The sequence below is a fragment of the Miscanthus floridulus genome, chromosome 4 (assembly GCF_019320115.1).
Source record: "Miscanthus floridulus cultivar M001 chromosome 4, ASM1932011v1, whole genome shotgun sequence".
NCBI lineage: Eukaryota > Viridiplantae > Streptophyta > Magnoliopsida > Poales > Poaceae > Miscanthus > Miscanthus floridulus.
In genome coordinates this window covers 94,622,297-94,642,007 of record NC_089583.1, presented here as the reverse complement: position 1 = coordinate 94,642,007, position 19,711 = coordinate 94,622,297, and the positions used below count along the sequence as shown (strand labels likewise).

General features: G+C 40.7%; 1 protein-coding gene across 7 annotated transcripts; it reads left to right on the top strand.

Annotated features, from left to right (window-relative positions):
• Positions 1-958: 958 nt before the first annotated feature.
• Positions 959-18,334, top strand: LOC136552175 (uncharacterized). Of its 7 annotated transcripts, none has more exons than XM_066543708.1 (7): positions 959-1,652; positions 1,798-1,904; positions 2,024-2,226; positions 2,966-3,044; positions 16,963-17,068; positions 17,924-18,043; positions 18,122-18,334. In XM_066543708.1, the coding sequence occupies exons 4-7, from the start codon at positions 2,968-2,970 to the stop codon at positions 18,155-18,157; spliced, it is 339 nt and encodes a 112-aa protein (XP_066399805.1). In that variant the 5' UTR covers positions 959-1,652; positions 1,798-1,904; positions 2,024-2,226; positions 2,966-2,967; the 3' UTR covers positions 18,158-18,334. The 7 variants fall into 7 exon arrangements, 2 of the variants coding, with proteins under 2 accessions (XP_066399805.1, XP_066399806.1); XM_066543709.1 differs by having other exon boundaries at positions 2,966-3,073; XR_010782764.1 differs by lacking the exon at positions 16,963-17,068 and having other exon boundaries at positions 18,122-18,313.
• Positions 18,335-19,711: the final 1,377 nt, after the last annotated feature.

Here is a 19,711-nt window from a genome sequence, read left to right as displayed (position 1 = left end):
GATAATTATTGTCTAATTATAGACTAATTAGGTTTAAAACTTTCGTCTCGCGATTTCTCACCCAACTGTGCAATTAGTTTTTTTTCGTCTATATTTAGTACTCCATGTATGTGCCGCAAGATTCGATGTGATAGGTACTACGCAAAAAATTTTGGCAACTAAACAGGCCCTAACTCAAAAAACTTCGATTATGATTAAACGGGGAATATTCTGCGTGTTTTAACCCCATTGAGAAACTAGATTCAAACACTTCTATATGACTCAAAAGACATCTTTTACATATGAATCATGTCTCCAAAAGCTGGCCAGGTAGCATGGCCATGTCGCGGTCATTTTTCTAAAAACCCCTTCTATTTTTTGAAAATCAACCCGCAATCCAGAGACCCTCTCAGAGCGTGTTTAGTTCTCCAAAGTTACATATTTAGGTTACTGTAGCACTTTCGTTTTTATTTGACAATTAGTGTTCAAACATGGACTAATTAGGCTGAAAACGTTCGTCTCGCAATTTCCCACCAAACTGTGCAATTAGTTTTTTTTTCATCTACATTTAATGCTTTATGTATGGGCCGCAAACATTCGATGTGATAGATACTGTAGCACTTTTTGGGATTTTGGGATGAACTAAACACGCGCTCAGGCCATGTTTAGATTGCAAAAAATTGCAACCCGATGAATAGTAGCACTTTCGTCTTATTTGGTAAATATTGTCCAATCGTGGACCAACTAAGCTCAAAAGATTCATCTCGTGATTTCCAACTAAACTGTGCAATTAGTTATTTTTTTACCTACATTTAATGTTCCATGCAAGCGGCTAAAAATTGATGTGATGGAGAGAGAGTGAAAAAACTTGGAACTTGGAGGTGATCTAAACAAGGCCTCAGTATATTTTGCAAAAAAAAAAAAAACACCTCGCCCTTCCCCCCCCCCCCCCCCCCCCCCCCCCCCCCCCCCTCTCTCTCTCTCTCTCTCTCTCTCTCCCGAGGCGGCGGCGGACGCAGGGCGACGACGTCCCACGGGGGCGGCGCGCCGGCAAGAGCGGGCCCCGGTGACCCTCGTCCCTCACCCGCACGCGGCGGCGGCCCTCTTGCGCCCCCTTCCCTCCACCGACGGCGGCACCCACCTCCTTCCCCCAGGCGGCGGCGCCCCTCCCCTCATCAGCGCTCCCTCCGTCCCGGTGAGCAGGCCGGATGGGGATGTGCACGGCGATAGTGGCGGCGGTACTTCCTCGCCTCTGCATCCCCGACCCACCGACGACCCTCCACCCTCTCTCCCCTCACCTCCCCCACCTCGCCCTAGATCCAGATCGGCGGTGGACCCTTCCTCCATGGCCACCTCGCGGCACGGTGGGCGGCCACTCGCGTGGCCCCAGTGTCAGCGCGGCTAGATGCACGGGCAAGGCGGCCCTAGAGGCGGCGCGGCCAGATCCCTAAGCACGGTAGCCCCTGGCGGATGTGGTGGCGCGGGGTGCAGAGGCGAAGTCAGGCAGGCGGTGGTGGCGCATCTGTGCAGCGAGCGATGCACGTGTTGTGCCTGCACAGGCCGGTGGCGGCCGGGTGGGCGCATGATGGCAGTGGGAGGCGCGGGTCCGGGGGCTGGTGGCCGTAGACTTCCCGGAATCCTACAATCTGTTCCTCATCGGCTATGACTTCATTGTAAGAGCTCCATGCGAAGATCCTGTTGTCGCTCTATGGCCACTAGCTCACAGCCCACTGCATACGATTTGTTCGTTGAAATGCCTAGCTAGAAATGTAGAATATAGGTATTGACTTTGACACTATCTGACTAATTTGTGCACAGATTGCAGGAACTGATTCTACATTGGTGATTGGCTGAGATTTCAAAAAGTTACTTTTTTCTACATTAGAGGAACCAGGCAGGTCCTGTGTTGTTTTAATTTATTCCAGGTCCGAAGCTAACCTCCACAAGACTATCCTGAGATATTCTGTACTGTCATACTTTGCATCATGTTGTTATCAGTTTGTAACTAATTAACATTGCAATTTTGATGGATCTTTAATCTCAGGTACAGATATCAATCATTTTGAACAACCATGTAGCCACTGACTGCTCTATATGTTGAGAAAGGGTCGAGACAAGCTGATCTGCAGCAAGAAACAGATGAGTATTGATGCCAACAAATATTTCCAACTGAAAATTGAATTAGCAGTTTTCATGCTAATCTGTGCATGTCATATATGAGACAAGACGACCTACAGTGAGGAACAAGTGAGCATTTATGCCATCAAATACATACAACTCAAATTCAATTAAACTTCTCATGTTTATTTCAGACTATGAAAGATTCTCAAGTTACACATAATAAAAAAATTATGTACATTTTATTTTGCCTTATTAGTCTTAGTACATCAAACACTTGTACCCACACTGCAATCAATATATGATGATGTATACTTTATCATAGATAGAAAGGGTCAACTTGTTTTGATTGCAGCAAAGCATTCTGTTCAATCAAACATACTTTTCAATTTTCATACTAAAAACATATATTTTCTCCAACTATATTTTTATTATCAAACATTGTTCATACTATTGTTTGATGTAGAGGTTTCAAACTGCTCCTTATTTGATTTGTTAAAATATTGTGAGCAGGATATTGGTAGCTTACTTGGAATCTTTATCCAGGAATCTTCCTACGTATAGAGAGAGAGATGCAAAATGCACATATCATTAGCTTTGCTGCTGTCATTGAAAATCAAAAGGAACAACAACAATAATAGTTGTATATCGTATGGGAGTTTCTTTTTTTTTTCTAGCTTCTCTATTGTGTTTCCTACCACGTTAAACACTTGCTGATGCTTAGGATTATTTCAGAATTGGAAATGCCTGAAAATAATGTTTTCGGTGATCTGAGTTTCTTATGAGTTTTTCAAATCTTGCTAAATGTATTTGGGCATCTCTTTAATTCTATTATGTTGTCTGAAATTATGGCTTATCTATCTGCCAGGGATGAACCAGGATGGATTCATTTACTGCAGATCACACTGCCCATGGGCTATCCTAAAAGTCCTATTTCAATCTCTACAGTTAGTCTCAATCCTGATATTTCCATAAAGTATGCCTGTTTTATTATATTTTGCAATTGCATGAAATTTCAGAACCATGGCCATATAATCGAACTTGTCTCATTTACATGACATACCATATCTTCTAAAATACAGTGGTAAAAAACCTCAAGACCGAATGATGTTTTTTGCCAATTCCAAGAGGTAGGTGAGCTTCTTTTTTATTGCTTCAACGATATGGTTGTCCAATTCATGGCGACGGAGCAGGCTACGACAACGACCTGCGACTATGGAAACCAATTAAGTAAAATTTTAGGACTTCATCCATTCAATTGCAGGATTATGTCCCATCCTGATTTGGAGCATTGGAGTGGATGAAGTCTTTTGTATCAAACCATCTTCCTTCTACTAATCTTTTACATATGAATCCTGCCTGCTTTTCGAGGCCGTTCGATCGGGCGCGCGGACGGCCCAGATCGGGCGAGCTGCGGTCATTATTCTAAAAACCCCTTCTATTTTTTGAAAATCAACCCGCAATCCAGAGACCCTCTCAGAGCGTGTTTAGTTCCCCAAAGTTGCATATTTGGGCTACTGTAGCACTTTCGCTTTTATTTGGGCGAGGGTATATTTGGCACCTATATTCTTATTGTCACTGGCCTAATAAAAAAGGAAGACGTGGCAAAGCTGCGCCCGCGTTTCTAGTTTATAACTCATTTCAAGAGGGCTTCAAACATGATTTTGAAAAAAAACACTTTCACCTTGATGTGAAAAGGGGAGAAATCTATTTTTTGCCATCAATCTATCGCTAGAGTCTGATTTTGACTGTTGAAGAAAAACAGAAATCTTTAGCCACCCGACTATTAAAATCATACAGTTTGATGGTTTTAATAGTTCAATGACCAAAGATTTCTAGCTAGGTTTCGAGTTTAATAGTCGAACTCAGACTCTCAAGCGAAAGTTGAATAGTCAAAAATAGACTAATCCCTACATTCAAATACATTGACTCCATCACATTCACGCGACGACGAGGGAACGCGACGACGAGGGAACGAGGAAAGTGGGCGAGTATCGACGAGCCGTCGTGAGTCAGTGACTCGGAATCAGATCCTCTAAAGTCGACCAAAATGACTTGTCTCTGCAGTCGACGTGCATCTGGCCACTCAATCCCTATCGAACGGTGTAGCGAGAAATATCTGCTGTCCCACTCGGCTTGCTGGGCCGACCCAATTCAGCACGACGCACGTAAGAGATGTGGCTGCGGTAATTTTTCTGGCGCGAAGCTTCAATACTTTGGCGCCCGACTCATGTTTTTGGCGTGAGCAGTGTAGGTCATGCAGCGGCGACCGCTGTTCGCTGGTGCTCTCCATCGATAGACTGAACTAGTGCCAAAATCTTTACACTCATGTCATCTATTGCTGTGTACTTAAACCATAGTTATTGGGACCGGACCGGAGATCGAACCGACGAGGCCGTTGGTTCACTGGTTCACCGGTCCAACCGTTTCGAACCGATTGAACCGCCGGTTCAATTGTTTTGGACCGGACAAATCGAACCGGTCACAAATAGTTTGAACCGGTGTATATATATATATATATATATATATATATATATATATATATATATAATTATATATATATATCTATATAATTATATATGCTATAATTAATAATTGACGGATGACAAACAACATAAATTTAATTGCACAACTATAAGGTTCATACATATGTATATATAGAATGACATGTTCATAATTCAAAACATCAAGTGCTTGATGACAATAACATAACTTTCGTCTTCATATATAGTCCATACTTCATACATCATAGAAATACAGAAAATATAGAATCACGGCTGAAAGGTCTTAATGGCTAGAGGGGGGTGAATAGCCTAATAAAAATTTCTACAATAACACTTAACAAAATGGTTAGATAATTATGAGGCGAAGCAAGTGTTGTGCTAGCCTACTCAAAATGTAAGCCACCTACCACAGTTCTAGTTTAGATAGTATCGATTCACACAAGAGGTATGACACTACCCTATGTTAGTGTGCTCTCAAAGGCTAACTAAAGAGCCACACCAACCAAGCAAGCAAGCTCTCACAACTAGTTACACTAAAGAGCTTGTCAACTAGTTTGCAATAATGTAAAGAGAGCGATCAAGATAGTTATACCACCGTATAGAGGAGTGAACCAATCAATCATAAGGATGAATAACAATGAAGATCAACCACCTCGGAATCAAAGGATGAACACAATGATTTTTACTGAGGTTCACTTGCTTGCCGGCAAGCTACTCCTCGTTGTGGCGATTCACTCACTTGGAGGTTCACGCGCTAATTGGCTTCACACGCCAAACCCTCAATAGGGCGCCACACAACCAACACAAGATGAGGATCACACAAGCCACGAGCAATCCACTAGAGTACCTTTTGGCGCTCCGCCGGGGAAAGGTCAAGAACCCCTCACAATCACCACGATCGGACCCGAAGACAATCATCACCCTCCGCTCAACGATCCTCACTGCTCCAAGCCGTCTAGGTGGCGGCAACCACCAAGAGTAACAAGCGAAATCCACAGCGAAACACGAACACTAAGTGCCTCTAGATGCAATCACTCAAGCAATGCACTTGGATTCACTTCCAATCTCACTATGATGATGAATCAATGATGGAGATGAGTGAGAGGATTTTGGCTAGGCTCATAAGGTTGCTATGTCAATGAAAATGGCCAAAGATATGAGCCACAGCCGGTCATGGGGCTTAAATAGAAGCCCTCACGAAATAGAGCCGTTGTACCCCTTCACTAGGCACACTGCGCTCTGACTGGACGCTCCGGTCCATTTGACCGGACGCCAGTCCTCAGCGTCCGGTCCACTGATGGACGCCACGTGTCACCAGCTTCAACCGCTGTTCGTCAGATTTCAACAGCTATGAAACTGACTGGACGCTCCGGCAAAACTAACCGGACGCTGGAGCCTCAACGTTCGGTCGAGTACAGTAAGGGTCAAAAACCGGTTTTCCTTGACCGGACACGTCCGGTCCACCTTGATCGGACACAACTTAGCGTCCGGTGGTAAACCCTAGCCACTGTACTGCCAGTCAGCGCGACCGGACGCAGGCAGTCAGCGTCCGATGCTTTTGGATCCAGCGTCCGGTCACTTGACCGACGCTGGCATCTCCTCTGTTTTCACTTTTAACTTCTTCACCCTTGCTCCAATGTGCCAACCACCAAGTGTATCACCTTGTGCACATGTGTTAGCATATTTTTACAAATATTTTCAAGGGTGTTAGCATTCCACTAGATTCTAAATGCATATGCAATGAGTTAGAGCATCTAGTGGCACTTTGATAACCGCATTCCGATACAAGTTTCACTCCTCTTAATAGTACGGCTATCAAATCTAAATGTGATCACACTCTCTAAGTGTCTTGATCACCAAAACAAAATAGCTCTTACACATTATACCTTTGCCTTGAGCTTTTTGTTTTTCTCTTTCTTCTTTTCAAGTTTAAGCCCTTGATCATCGCCATGCCATCACCATTGTCATGTCATGATCTTCATTGGCTTCTCCACTTGAAGTGTGCTACCTATCTCATGATCACTTGATAAACTAGGTTAGCACTTAGGGTTTCATCAATTCACCAAAACTAAATTAGAGCTTTCAATCTCCCCTTTTTGGTAATTGATGACAACCCTTATACAAAGATATGAATTAAAATTCAATTGAATCCATGTTGCTTGCCCAAGCATATTTATCAATTGTAAAAGGATATGGACAAGTTTCATGAACCCAAATGGTAGCAATTGCTCCCCCTTCATGTGTGCTAAGAGTTTGAATTAGCTTGCACATATGCTTAGATGGGAAATATAGGAGTCAATGTCTACCAAATGATGCTAAGGTATAAGAGATGGACCTTTGAAGCGTGATACTAATCGAAGTGCACCAATATACCATCCTTAGCACCATGGTTAGCTTAATATCACTTGGAAACATACTTTGAAAGATACGACTTGTAAAGACTTACTTGAAAATGAAAGTTATTTAGTGATTTCATTTCATCATTCAATCTTACAACTAACATTCATCACACAAGCATGGATCTTACTTGTGTGCTCAAAATTTTAGTTGATCCCTTTTCTTTTTCATATCTCTCCCCCTATGTTATATATCAAGATATCTATGTTTCTTTTCTATGTTTCTTTTCCCTTTTTCATTACCTTTGTCTCTCTCCCTATCTTTGTTTCTCTCTCTATCTTTGTTTCTCTTCCCCTTTGTTATCAATGACCACAAAGGTTCTAAATATAGATAGTATTACTCATAGGGTCGAGATTATCAATGTCAATCAATGGGGCGAGGATCATTTTCCTAAATTTGGTTTAAACTAGAATATATGCCAAAGATATTTAACTCGGTTTGATCCAAGGATAAGCTTCTTCACACCTCCAAATAAGGGTTATCTTGTACCATGTTGAGTTAAACACTTAGAGCTTATTTTCTAGATCAAACACTAGGTTTATAAGCCCATAAATATGTTATATGCTATCACTAGATCAAATCAAGCATAGAAGCAATTGTGATACCATATAAACATCAAATTCATTTGATTTTCATGAATGAGCCTAATAAAATAGAACCATTTGAAAGTCCTAATTAGATTGAAAATATGACTAGATGCACTAAACATGTCCTTAGCAAGGATGTGTGTCATGCCAATCAACTTTTACCTTGGATTGCTCGAAGGATAGGCATGTCATATGAGTGGGGGGTGCATCAACACATATTTGAGAAATCCAATATGTTCAACTCATTTCTTAGCTTGCAAAACCTTTTCTCATCCAATGGCTTGGTGAATATATCAGTAAGTTGATCTTCGGTACCTACACTCTCAATGCAAATGTTCCCTTTTTGTTGATGATCTCTTATGAAATGGTGGCGGACATCAATGTGCTTTGTTCTTGTATGTTGCACCGGATTGTTGGTTAGCTTGATTGCACTCTCATTGTCACATAGCAATGTCACTTTCTTGAACTTGATTCCAAAGTCACAAAGTGGCCTTCATCCATAGTATTTGTACACAACAACTATCGGCGGATATGTATTCGGCTTCGGCGCTATTTTGCTTCTTTGATGACCATGAAACAAGTGATCTTTCCAACAATTGACATGTGCCCGATGTGCTCTTCCTTTCAACCTTGCATCCTGCATAATCCGAGTCAGAGTAACCAACTAGCTCAAACTTTGCTCCTTTGGGATACCACAGACCAACATTTGGTGTATGCTTTAAGTACCTTAATATCCTCTTTGTAGCCTTCAAACGACTTTCTCTTGGTGAGGCTTGAAATCTTGCACACATGCATACACTAAACATGACATCCGGCCTTGATGCGGTCACATAGAGTAGGCTTTCAATCATAGACCGATACAACTTTTGATCCACCATGTTTCTACTTGCATCACTATCCAAGTTGTCATTGGTTTCCATTGGTGTGCTAATGACTTTGCTATCAATCAAGCCAAACTTCTTGATCATATCCTTGATGTACTTGCCTTGACTTATAAAAGTACTATTCTTCAATTGCTTGATTTGAAGACCAAGGAAGTAACTCAATTCTTCAATCATGGACATCTCAAACTCATTAGCCATCATCTTTTTAAATTTATCACAAAAATCTTGATTTGTTGATCCAAATATGATGTCATCTACATAGATTTGCAAGACAAATAGATCTTTTCTAATCTTTTTGATAAAAAGAGTGGTGTCAACCTTGCCCATTATGAACCCTTTAGAGAGTAGGAAATCTCTCAATCTCTCATACCATGCCCTAGGTGCTTACTTCAAACCATACAAAGCCTTCTTCAACTTGTATACATGGTTGGGCTTCTTATCATCTTCAAAACCAAGAGGTTGCTCAATATATACTTCTTCATTGATGTAGCCATTGAGAAATACACTTTTAATATCTATTTGATAGAGCTTGATGTTGTGAGCACAAGCATAGGCTAGCAAGATTTTAATTGCTTCCAATCTAGTAATCGGGGCATATGTTTCTCCAAAGTCAAGACCTTCAACTTGTGTATAGCCTTATGCTACTAATCTTGCTTTGTTCCTTACTACTATCCCATCTTGATCTTGCTTGTTTCTAAAGATCCATTTGGTTCCAATCACATTGTGTCCCTTTGGTCTTTCTACCAACTCCCATACTTGATTTCTTGTGAAGTTGTTAAGCTCTTCATGAATAACATTCATCCAATCAACATCCTTCAAAGCTTTATCTATCTTCTTTGGTTCAATGGATGACACGAATGAGAAGTGTTCACAAAATGATGCCAATCTTGATCTTGTTTGCACACCTCTTAAAATATCACCAATGATTGTATCCAAAGGATGATCTCTTGCAATACTTGTTGGTTGGAGCAACGGAACTTGATTGCTTGCACTTGCTTGATCATTGGGTTGAGATGATGTGCGAGCCACTTGATCTTGATCAATATCATGAGAGTCACTTGCACTAACTTGATTTGTATCATCTTGCACATTTGAGTTACAGAGCACTTGCACTTGATCATCTTCATCATCATTCACTTGCCTAGGCCTCAATTCACCAATATCTATGTTCTTCATGGCATTTGAAAGTTGAATGCCTCTAACATCTTCTAAGTTCTTATTCTCTTCATGTGAACCTTTGGTTTCATCAAATTCAACATCATGAACTTCCTCAAGAGTATCACTATCCAAATTCCAAACTCTATATGCTTTGCTTGTAGTGGAATAACCAAGTAGGAATCCTTCATCATATTTCTTATCAAACTTGCCTAATCTAGTGCCTTTTTTCAAGATATAGCATTTGCAACCAAAGACCCAAAAATATGCAATATTGGGCTTTCTACCATTCAAGAGCTCATATGGTGTCTTCTCTTTCAATCGGTGACAATAGAGGCGGTTGCTACAATAGCAAGCGGTGTTGATAGCTTCGGCCCAAAAGGATTGACTCACATTGTATTCACTAAGCATAGACCTTGCCATATCATTAAGTGTTCTATTCTTCCTCTCAACAAGGCCATTTGATTGGGGTGTGTATTTGACCGAGAATTGATGTCTAATTCCAAATCTATCACATAACTCATCAATTTTAGTATTCTTGAACTCACTATCATTGTCACTTCTAACTCTCTTGATGGTTGTTTCAAACTCATTGTGAATGCCCTTGACAAATGATTTAAATATTGTAAATACATCACTTTTGTCCACTAGAAAGAATACCCATGTATATTTAGTGTAGTCATCCACTATCACAAATCCATATTTGTTACCACCGATACTACTGTATTGTGTTGGCCCAAACAAATCCATGTGCAATAACTCAAATGCTTTACTAGTGCTCATCATGCTTTTCTTAGGATGGGTGTTTCTAACTTGTTTACCGGCTTGACAAGAGCTACAAAGCTTATCCTTTTCAAACACAACATCTTTCAAGCCTTTAACTAAGTCATGCTTAATCAATCTATTCAATTGTTTCATTTTAACATGACCAAGCCTTCTATGCCATAACCAACCCATGTTAGACTTAGTGAACAAGCATGTGGACAATCTAGCTTCACTAGCATTGAAATCAACCAAGTATAAATTCTTATATCTAAAGCCTTTAAAGATCAAATTAGAGCCATCTATACTTATGATTTCTACATCATCTACTCCAAATATGCATTTGAATCCAAGATCACACAATTAAGCCACGGATAGCAAATTGAAGTTCAAGCTCTCTACTAGCAACACATTGGATATGCTCAAGTCATTGGATATTGCAATCTTACCAAGCCCTTTGACCTTGCCTTTGCCATTGTCACCAAATGTGATACTATCATAGCCATCATTGCCATTGGTGTTGATTGAGTTGAACATTCTTGCATCACCGGTCATGTGTTGAGTGCACCCACTATCAAGAATCCAATGCCTTCCTCCAGCTTTGTAATTGACCTATAAAAGAAGATCAATTCTTTTTAGGTACCCAAACTTGCTTAGGTCCTTGGAGGTTAGTTACTAAGCTCTTTGGAACCCAAATAGCTTTCTTCTTTGAGCCCATCCATGGTTTGCCAATGAACTTAGCCTTTACACCATTTATACCCTTAGTGAGCATATAGCATGAATCAAGCTTTATGAAGGATACATTAGCATTTTTTGCTTTTGTTGGTGCATTCATGCTCTTTATGACCAACTTGCTTGCAACTAGTGCAAAACCGACCATTGTTTTTCACAAAATTAGTCTTGTGAGGAGCAAAGACCGCCTTGTCTTTCTTAGGGGTATAGCCCAATCCCTCTTTGTAGAGAGAAGCTCTTTAGCTACCCAAGCACATAAGCAAGCGGTCCTCACCACCATAAGCCTTAGCTAAGGTGTGAGTGAGCTTAGTGACCTCCTTCTTGAGGTTCTCATTCTCGACCACTAGTGATGTGTCACAAGTGAGATCATCACTACTAGATGAGGTAGAAGTGGAAGTGCTACAAGAAAGGTTGGTAGGAGCAACAATGATAGGCATAGATAGTGATGTATCAATTATATCACAAGTTAAACCTACATTGTAAGTTTCAACATGCTTTTTTTTATTTTGCTCATCAAGTAAAGAGGAATGAGCCTTTTTAAGCTTTTTGTGAGCTTTGCCAAGCTTCTCATTGGCTTCCTCTAGCCTCTCATGAGATGCATTAAGCTCATCAAAGGCTTACTTAAGGGCTTTTAGTTCCTTACGCGAGCTTTTGCATTCTCTTCTCTTGATATCAAAGTGTTCTCTAGCATCTTCTAGCATGTTAAATAATTCGTCCTTAGTAGGTTCATCATCATCACTATCACTATCATTTTTGTTTTCATGTTCATCATCATCAACATGTTCTTTATCACTTTTATCATCACAAGATTATACCTTAGTAGCCTTAGCCATGAATCATGATGATGATTCGAAGAGAGAAGGCTTCTCATTGATGATAATGCTTGCAAGAACCTTCTTCTTAGTGGTCTTGTGATCATCACTATCATCATCATCATCATCACTTGAGGAAGCATCACTATCCCAAGTGACTACATAGGAACCACCCTTCTTCTTCTTGAAGGCCATCTTATCCTTCTTCTCTTTCTTTTCCTTCTTGTCCTTCTTGTTCTTCTTGTTGTCATCATTATTGTCACTATTGTATGGGCATTGAACAACAAGATGATCTTTGCTTCCACACTTGAAGCACCTTCTTGACTCTTCTTTGTTCTTAGATGAAAACTTCTTTCTTCTAGCACGATAGCCATTCTTCACCATGAACTTGCCAAATCTCTTGACAAATAGAGCCATCTTCTCATCATCATCATCATCATCCTATGATTCATCTTCTTCACTTGATGTTTCTTGCTTAGCTTTGCCCTTGGATGATGTTGCTTTGAATGCCACGCTCTTCTTCTTCTCATCCTTCTTCTCATCTTTCTTCTCCTTTTCTTCCTTCTCATCATCATCTATATAGGTATCATCGGTCATTATATCTCCCACTACTTGGTTTGGTGTCATGGTGTCCAAACCGCTTCTCACTAGAATGGTGACCAATGTACCGAATCTTGAAGGCAAGCATCTCAAGAACTTGTGGGAGAAGTCCTTGTCCTTCACCTCTTCTCCAAGTGCTTTGAGATCATTGATAAGCACTTGAAGCCTATGGAACATCTTCGGCACACTCTCATCATTCTTCATCTTGAAGCTTACAAACTTCTCTTTGAGAATGTATGTCTTTGCACCCTTCATGGCTTGAGTGTCCTCAAATGATTCTTCCAACTTCTTTTATGCCTCATGAGCCATCTCAATATTCTTGATTTGCTTAAATGTTCTCTCATCAATTGCATCATGAATAGCACTTAGAGCAATGTCATTGTTTTGGAGAAGCACTTCTTCGACGACGGTGGGATTCTCCAGATCACCAATCTTAATTTTGGTTTCTACCACCTTCCATACTTTTCTATTGATTGACTTGATGTGTGTGGTCATCTTTGACTTCCAATAAGGATAATTTATACCATTAAATTGGGGTGGCTTCTTGGTGTTGTTGATTTGAGCCATTTTTATACCGAAGGTTGTTAAGCCTCAAATAACGGTGACCTCTGCTCTGATACCACTTGAAAGGTCCTAATGGCTAGAGGGGGTGTGAATAGCCTAATAAAAATTTCTACAACAACACTTAACAAAATGGTTAGACAATTATGAGGCGAAGCAAGTGTTGCGCTAGCCTACTCAAAATGCAAGCCATCTACCACAGTTCTAGTTTAGATAGTATCAATTCACACAAGAGGTATGACACTACCATATGTTAGTGTGCTCTCAAAGGCTAACTAAAGAGCCACACCAACCAAGCAAGCAAGCTCTCACAACTAGTTACACTAAAGAGCTTGTCAACTAGTTTGCAATAATGTAAAGAGAACGATTAAGATAATTATACCGCCGTATAGAGGAGTGAACCAATCAATCATAAGGATGAATAACAATGAAGACTAACCACCTCGGAATCAAAGGATGAACACAATGATTTTTACCGAGGTTCACTTGCTTGCCGGCAAGCTACTCCTCGTTGTGGCGATTCACTCACTTAGAGGTTCACGCGCTAATTGGCTTCACACGCCAAACCCTCAATAGGGTGCCACACAACCAACACAAGATGAGGATCACACAAGCCACGAGCAATCCACTAGAGTACCTTTTGGCGCTCCGCCGGGGAAAGGTCAAGAACCCCTCACAATCACCACGATCGGAGCCGAAGACAATCACCACCCTTCGCTCAACGATCCTCGCTGCTCTAAGCCGTCTAGACGGCGGCAACCACCAAGAGTAACAAACGAAATCCACAGCAAAACACGAACACTAAGTGCCTCTAGATGCAATCACTCAAGCAATGCACTTGGATTCACTCCCAATCTCACTATAATGATGAATCAATGATGGAGATGAGTGAGAGGACTTTGGCTAGGCTCACAAGGTTGCTATGTCAATGAAAATAGCCAAAGATATGAGCCACAGCTGGCCATGGGGCTTAAATAGAAGCCCCCACAAAATAGAGCCGTTGTACCCCTTCACTAGGCACACTGCGCTCTGACCGGACGCTCCGGTCCATTTGACCGGACGCCAGTCCTCAGCGTCCGGTCCACTGATGGACGCCACGTGTCACCAGCTTCAAACGTTGTTCATTAGATTTCAACGTCTATGAAGCTGACTAGACGCTCCGGCAAAACTAACCGGACGCTGGAGCCTCAGCGTTCGGTCGAGTACAGTAAGGGTCAAAAACCGGTTTTCCTCGACCGGACACGTCCGGTCCACCTCGACCGGACACAACTTAGCGTCCGGTGGTAAACCCTAGCCACTGTACTGCCAGTCAGCGCGACCGGACGTAGGCAGTCAGCGTCCGATGCTTTTGGATCTAGTGTCCGGTCACTTGACCGACGCTGGCATCTCCTCTGTTTTCACTTCTAACTTCTTCACCCTTGCTCCAATGTGCCAACCACCAAGTGTATCACCTTGTGCACATGTGTTAGCATATTTTTACAAATATTTTCAAGGGTGTTAGCATTCCACTAGATTCTAAATGTATATGCAATGAGTTAGAGCATCTAGTAGCACTTTGATAACCACATTCCGATACGAGTTTCACTCCTCTTAATAGTACGGCTATCAAACCTAAATGTGATCACACTCTCTAAGTGTCTTGATCACCAAAACAAAATAGCTCCTACACATTATACATTTGCCTTGAGTTTTTTGTTTTTCTCTTTCTTCTTTTCAAGTTTAAGCCCTTGATCATCGCCATGCCATCACCATTGTCATGTCATGATCTTCATTGGCTTCTCCACTTGAAGTGTGCTACCTATCTCATGATCACTTGATAAACTAGGTTAGCACTTAGGGTTTCATCAATTTACCAAAACCAAATTAGAGCTTTCAATCTTTCTTTTTTGGTAATTATTGACAACCCTTATACAAAGATATGAATTAAAATTCAATTGAATCCATGTTGCTTGCCCAAGCATATTTACCAATTATAAAAGGATATGGACAAGTTTCATGAACCCAAATGGTAGCAATTGCTCCCCCTTCATGTGTGCTAAGAGTTTGGATTAGCTTGCACATATGCTTAGATGGGAAATATAGAAGTCAATATTTACCAAATGATGCTAAGGTATAAGAGATGGACCTTTGAAGCGTGATACTAGTCGGAGTGCACCAATATACCATCCTTAGCACCATGGTTAGCTTAATATCACTTGGAAACATACTTTGAAAGATACGACTTGTAAAGACTTACTTGAAAATGAAAGTTATTTAGTGATTTCATTTCATCATTTAATCTTACAACTAACATTCATCACACAAGCATGGATCTTACTTGTGTGCTCAAAATTTTAGTTGATCCCTTTCCTTTTTCATATATCTCCCCCTATGTCATATATCAAGATATCTATGTTTCTTTTCTATGTTTCTTTTCCCTTTTTCACTATCTTTGTTTCTCTCCCTATCTTTGTTTCTCTCTCTATCTTTGTTTCTCTCTCCCTTATCTTTGTTTCTCTTCCCCTTTGTCATCAATGACCACAAAGGTTCTAAATATAGATAGTATTACTTGTAGGGTCGAGATTATCAATGTCAATCAATGGGGCAAGGATCATTTTCCTAAATTTGGTTCAAACTAGAATATATGCCAAAGATATTTAACTCGGTTTGATCCAAGGATAAGCTTATTCACACCTCCAAATAAGGGTTATCTTGTACCATATTGAGTTAAACACTTAGAGCTTATTTTCTAGATCAAACACTAGGTTTACAAGTCCATAAATATGTTATATGCTATCACTAGATCAAATCAAGTATAGAAGCAATTGTGATACCATATAAACATCAAATTCATTTGATTTTCATGAATAAGCCTAATAAAATGGAACCATTTAAAAGTCCTAATTAGATTGAAAATATGACTAGATGCACTAAACATGTCCTTAGCAAGGATGTGTGTCATGCCAATCAACTTTTACCTTGGATTGCTCGAAGGATAGGCGTGTCATATGAGTGGGGGGTGCATCAACACATATTTGAGAAATCCAATATGTTCAACTCATTCCTTAGCTTGCAAAATATTTTCTCATCCAATGGCTTGGTGAATATATCAGTAAGTTGATCTTCGGTGCCTACACTCTCAATGCAAATGTTCCCTTTTTGTTGATGATCTCTTATGAAATGGTGGCGGACATCAATGTGCTTTGTTCTTGTATGTTGCACCGGATTGTTGGTTAGCTTGATTACACTCTCATTGTCACATAGCAATGTCACTTTCTTGAACTTGATTTTTTCCCACCCAAAATGACCGCGACAAGGATAAGAGTAATTTTTCCCTCCCTCAGCCAGCAAACAACCCTAAAGGACTCATTTTTACCGATGTACATCAATGCCCCTAAGTAGATAAGGTTGTCCTGAGTGCACAGAGGGGTAACTTTGGAAAAAATCAAAAACCCACTGGTTCGTATGGAACCGCCCGGTTCACCGGTTTGATGAAAAACCATCCGGTTCAACCGGTTTATAGCGGTCTGATTGCACAGACGGTCTTTGAACTGAACCGGACCAGTGTAGGCTCTGGTTCGGTCTGTTATCGGTCCGACCGTCAGTCCGGTCCAAATAACTAGGACTTAAACTAGTATTGTTCTGATTTGATTGTTTTTCCGTCCTCCCTTATTGGATTGTGCTGGAATTGATCGATTGAAGGAAACCTGATATGGAAGGTTGAAGGAAGCACCTATTTGGTTGCATCAAATTAAATTTTGCATATTTAAGATGGAAGAAAATATGTGCGTAATGTCATGGTTGTTTCTTTTTATTTATCTAATTAGGGTATATATTTTAGTTGTTCAATTTGCCGTCCAATATCATGCCATCTTTATTTGTTTTCTTGTAGGGAGGGCTTGTTTTCTAGTCTTTTACCTCAAGTTGGCATGGAGTTCACCACTATAGATGAGGCTTGGATGTTTTGGATTAGCTATGGGGGTCAGAAAGGCTTTGAGGTGAGGAAAATGTACACAAACAAAAGAAAGTTAGATGAGAAGGTTAGTTCTTGCATATATGTTTGTGCAAATGAGGGTCATAGAAAGCCAGATAAAAGAGATCATCTAACAAAGTGTCCAAGAGCTGAAACCAGAACCAACTGTCAAGTTCGCATGGGACTTATAATGGATAAGAAAAAAGAAAATTATAAAGTGACTGATCTATTTTTGGAACATAATCATACCCTTCAGCTGCCACAAACCTCAGACTTGCTGGCGTCCCAAAGGAAAATTTCAGAGTTACAAGGTTTTGAAATTGAGATGGCTGACGATGCAGGAATTGGACCCAAAGCAGCTCATGAGTTGGCTTGCATCCAAGTTGGTGGCTCAGCTAATCTCAGTTACACTCTTCAAGACCACAAGAACTATTTATGGGGCAAGCGGCAATGAGAGATGGCATATGGTCAAGCAGGAAGCATGCTTATGTATTTTCAGGAAAAAATTGCTGAGAACCCATCATTTCAATATGCACTGCAGATGGATCGGGAAGAACAGATTGCAAACATATTCCGAGTTGATGCTAAAATACTCACTGACTATGCATATTTTGGTGATGTTGTCAGTTTTGATACTACCTTTGGTATAAACAAGGAGAGTAGGCCTTTTGACGTATTTGTTGGGTTCAACCATTTTAGAGAAACAGTGGTTTTTGGTGCTGTTCTCATGTATGACGAGACATTTGAATCCTTCAAGTGGCTATTTGAGACCTTCCTGAGAGTCCATAATGGCAAAAAAAATATATATCAGATTTCTCTAATTGTATCCACCGTAAAAGTTTCAATTGTGTTTAACTATTTGATTCTCTTTAATCTGAAGGAGCAAGAAACTATACAAGTGACGGGCGATGATGGCGCAACAGTACAAATGTCATCTTTGTTCGAGGAAGGGATTTTTGAACAATACATGGCCATTAATACCTTTTCTGAACTATTGACGGTAATATTTCAAAGTAACAAACCTTTTCTTTAAACCATACATGGCTATGATGCTGAACTATTGTTCTTTTATTTTTAGGGATCAATGACACATGGTGTTATTGGTGAATTCTAGTAGTATAGATCATGTATGGAATATATGGCTCACCAAAAGCAATGTCATCATGTTCATATATTTTATGGTTCTATATTTCAAGTGTAATGTTCAGCAGTCTGCTAGCAGCTTTTGTGACAATGTTGTTTCAAGGTGTGTGACATATTGGGTTCACTGAAAAACAGTTCAGTTGTATTTGATTATTTGGTTCTTTTTTATCTGAAGGAACAAGAAAATATACAAGTTGCATTCCATGATGATGTAGCAGCACCAAATATGGTGTTATCGCTGACTTCTAATTGTACAGATCATGTAGTCTCTGCATCATGGAACATGGATCATCAGCCTCCTTTGAATCTTGTGCAGATATTCAGCAATAATATCATATGCACAAACTATATGTAGCCTCTGAAGTTTCAATTCCCAGCAATAGCTTTTGTGCATTGCATCGGCAATAGTATTATAGAACAATTTATAATACAATGGGAAGCTTGCTCACACTTGCACAACGACAATCTTTACAATTTCATGGCAATAGTCACAATTTACATAGGTTACTAGCACTTGTAGAATTTACAGTAGTGGGAACTCAATTTACAACATTACTGGGAACACAGTTTATCCCCAATCAGTGACCACCAGTGTGCCTGGCCATGGAGTGGCATCGCCTGCAGCCCTGATGCCGATTGATGCGGTGGCAGGGAGGAACTTCCGGCATGGTGAGGAGCGCCGCCGATGCGACCGGCTACGGGACGATGACGATGCTTGGTGGCGCGGAGAGGAGCGCCGGCGAGATGGAGAAGCAGCTCACACGTGAGATAGAGATCCATGACAATTTTGGATCCCTCACTTTGTCTGAACTTTTCAGTGCTTGCCACATCTGCGGATTGAATATTTCCTGAAGTTAAAATAGAATGGAGATTGTCTATGACATGGTATAATTTAGAGTAGACAAGACCTTTCTCAGCACCAGGTTGTAGTGCAAGATCAAGAAAAAGTTGGATTATAATAATGAGGTAAATAACTATGCATAGAACCATAACTGATATGCAGGGTATAGCAGAACAAGACATTTTATAGCTATGTGCAGTTTGTGAAACTACATATGGATGGAGGTTTATATAATGCCCATAATAGTCATCTGAATACAACAACTTCGTGGTGAATTTATCATAACAGTGAATTCATATTTTTTTCTGAATATGTTGAAAACACTAGTTTCTAGCATGCCATTTCATAGCGTTCATGCACTTATAAGTTCAGCCCAACAGAAACATGTAGCTGTTTCCAAATGCATCTCAGAAGACCCGCAAGCACACCAATGTCATACCACGGAGCACGGAGCTCAGCGTCTTCAAGGCCGATCCAAGCAACCTCTCCTGTTGAACCGAGCGGACACGCACAGGGCAACGAGCGCCTCCACGACTCCATTCCGTATCGCGATCCCTGCATTCTTTGAACCCTCGCCGGAGCTGCACAGGCCGCGCAACTCATCAAGCAGAGAGACGAGTCCGTCGAGATCCTGCTCCGACCCACCGCTGGCACTGTGAAAGGCCTTCAGCTTGTCCAGAACCT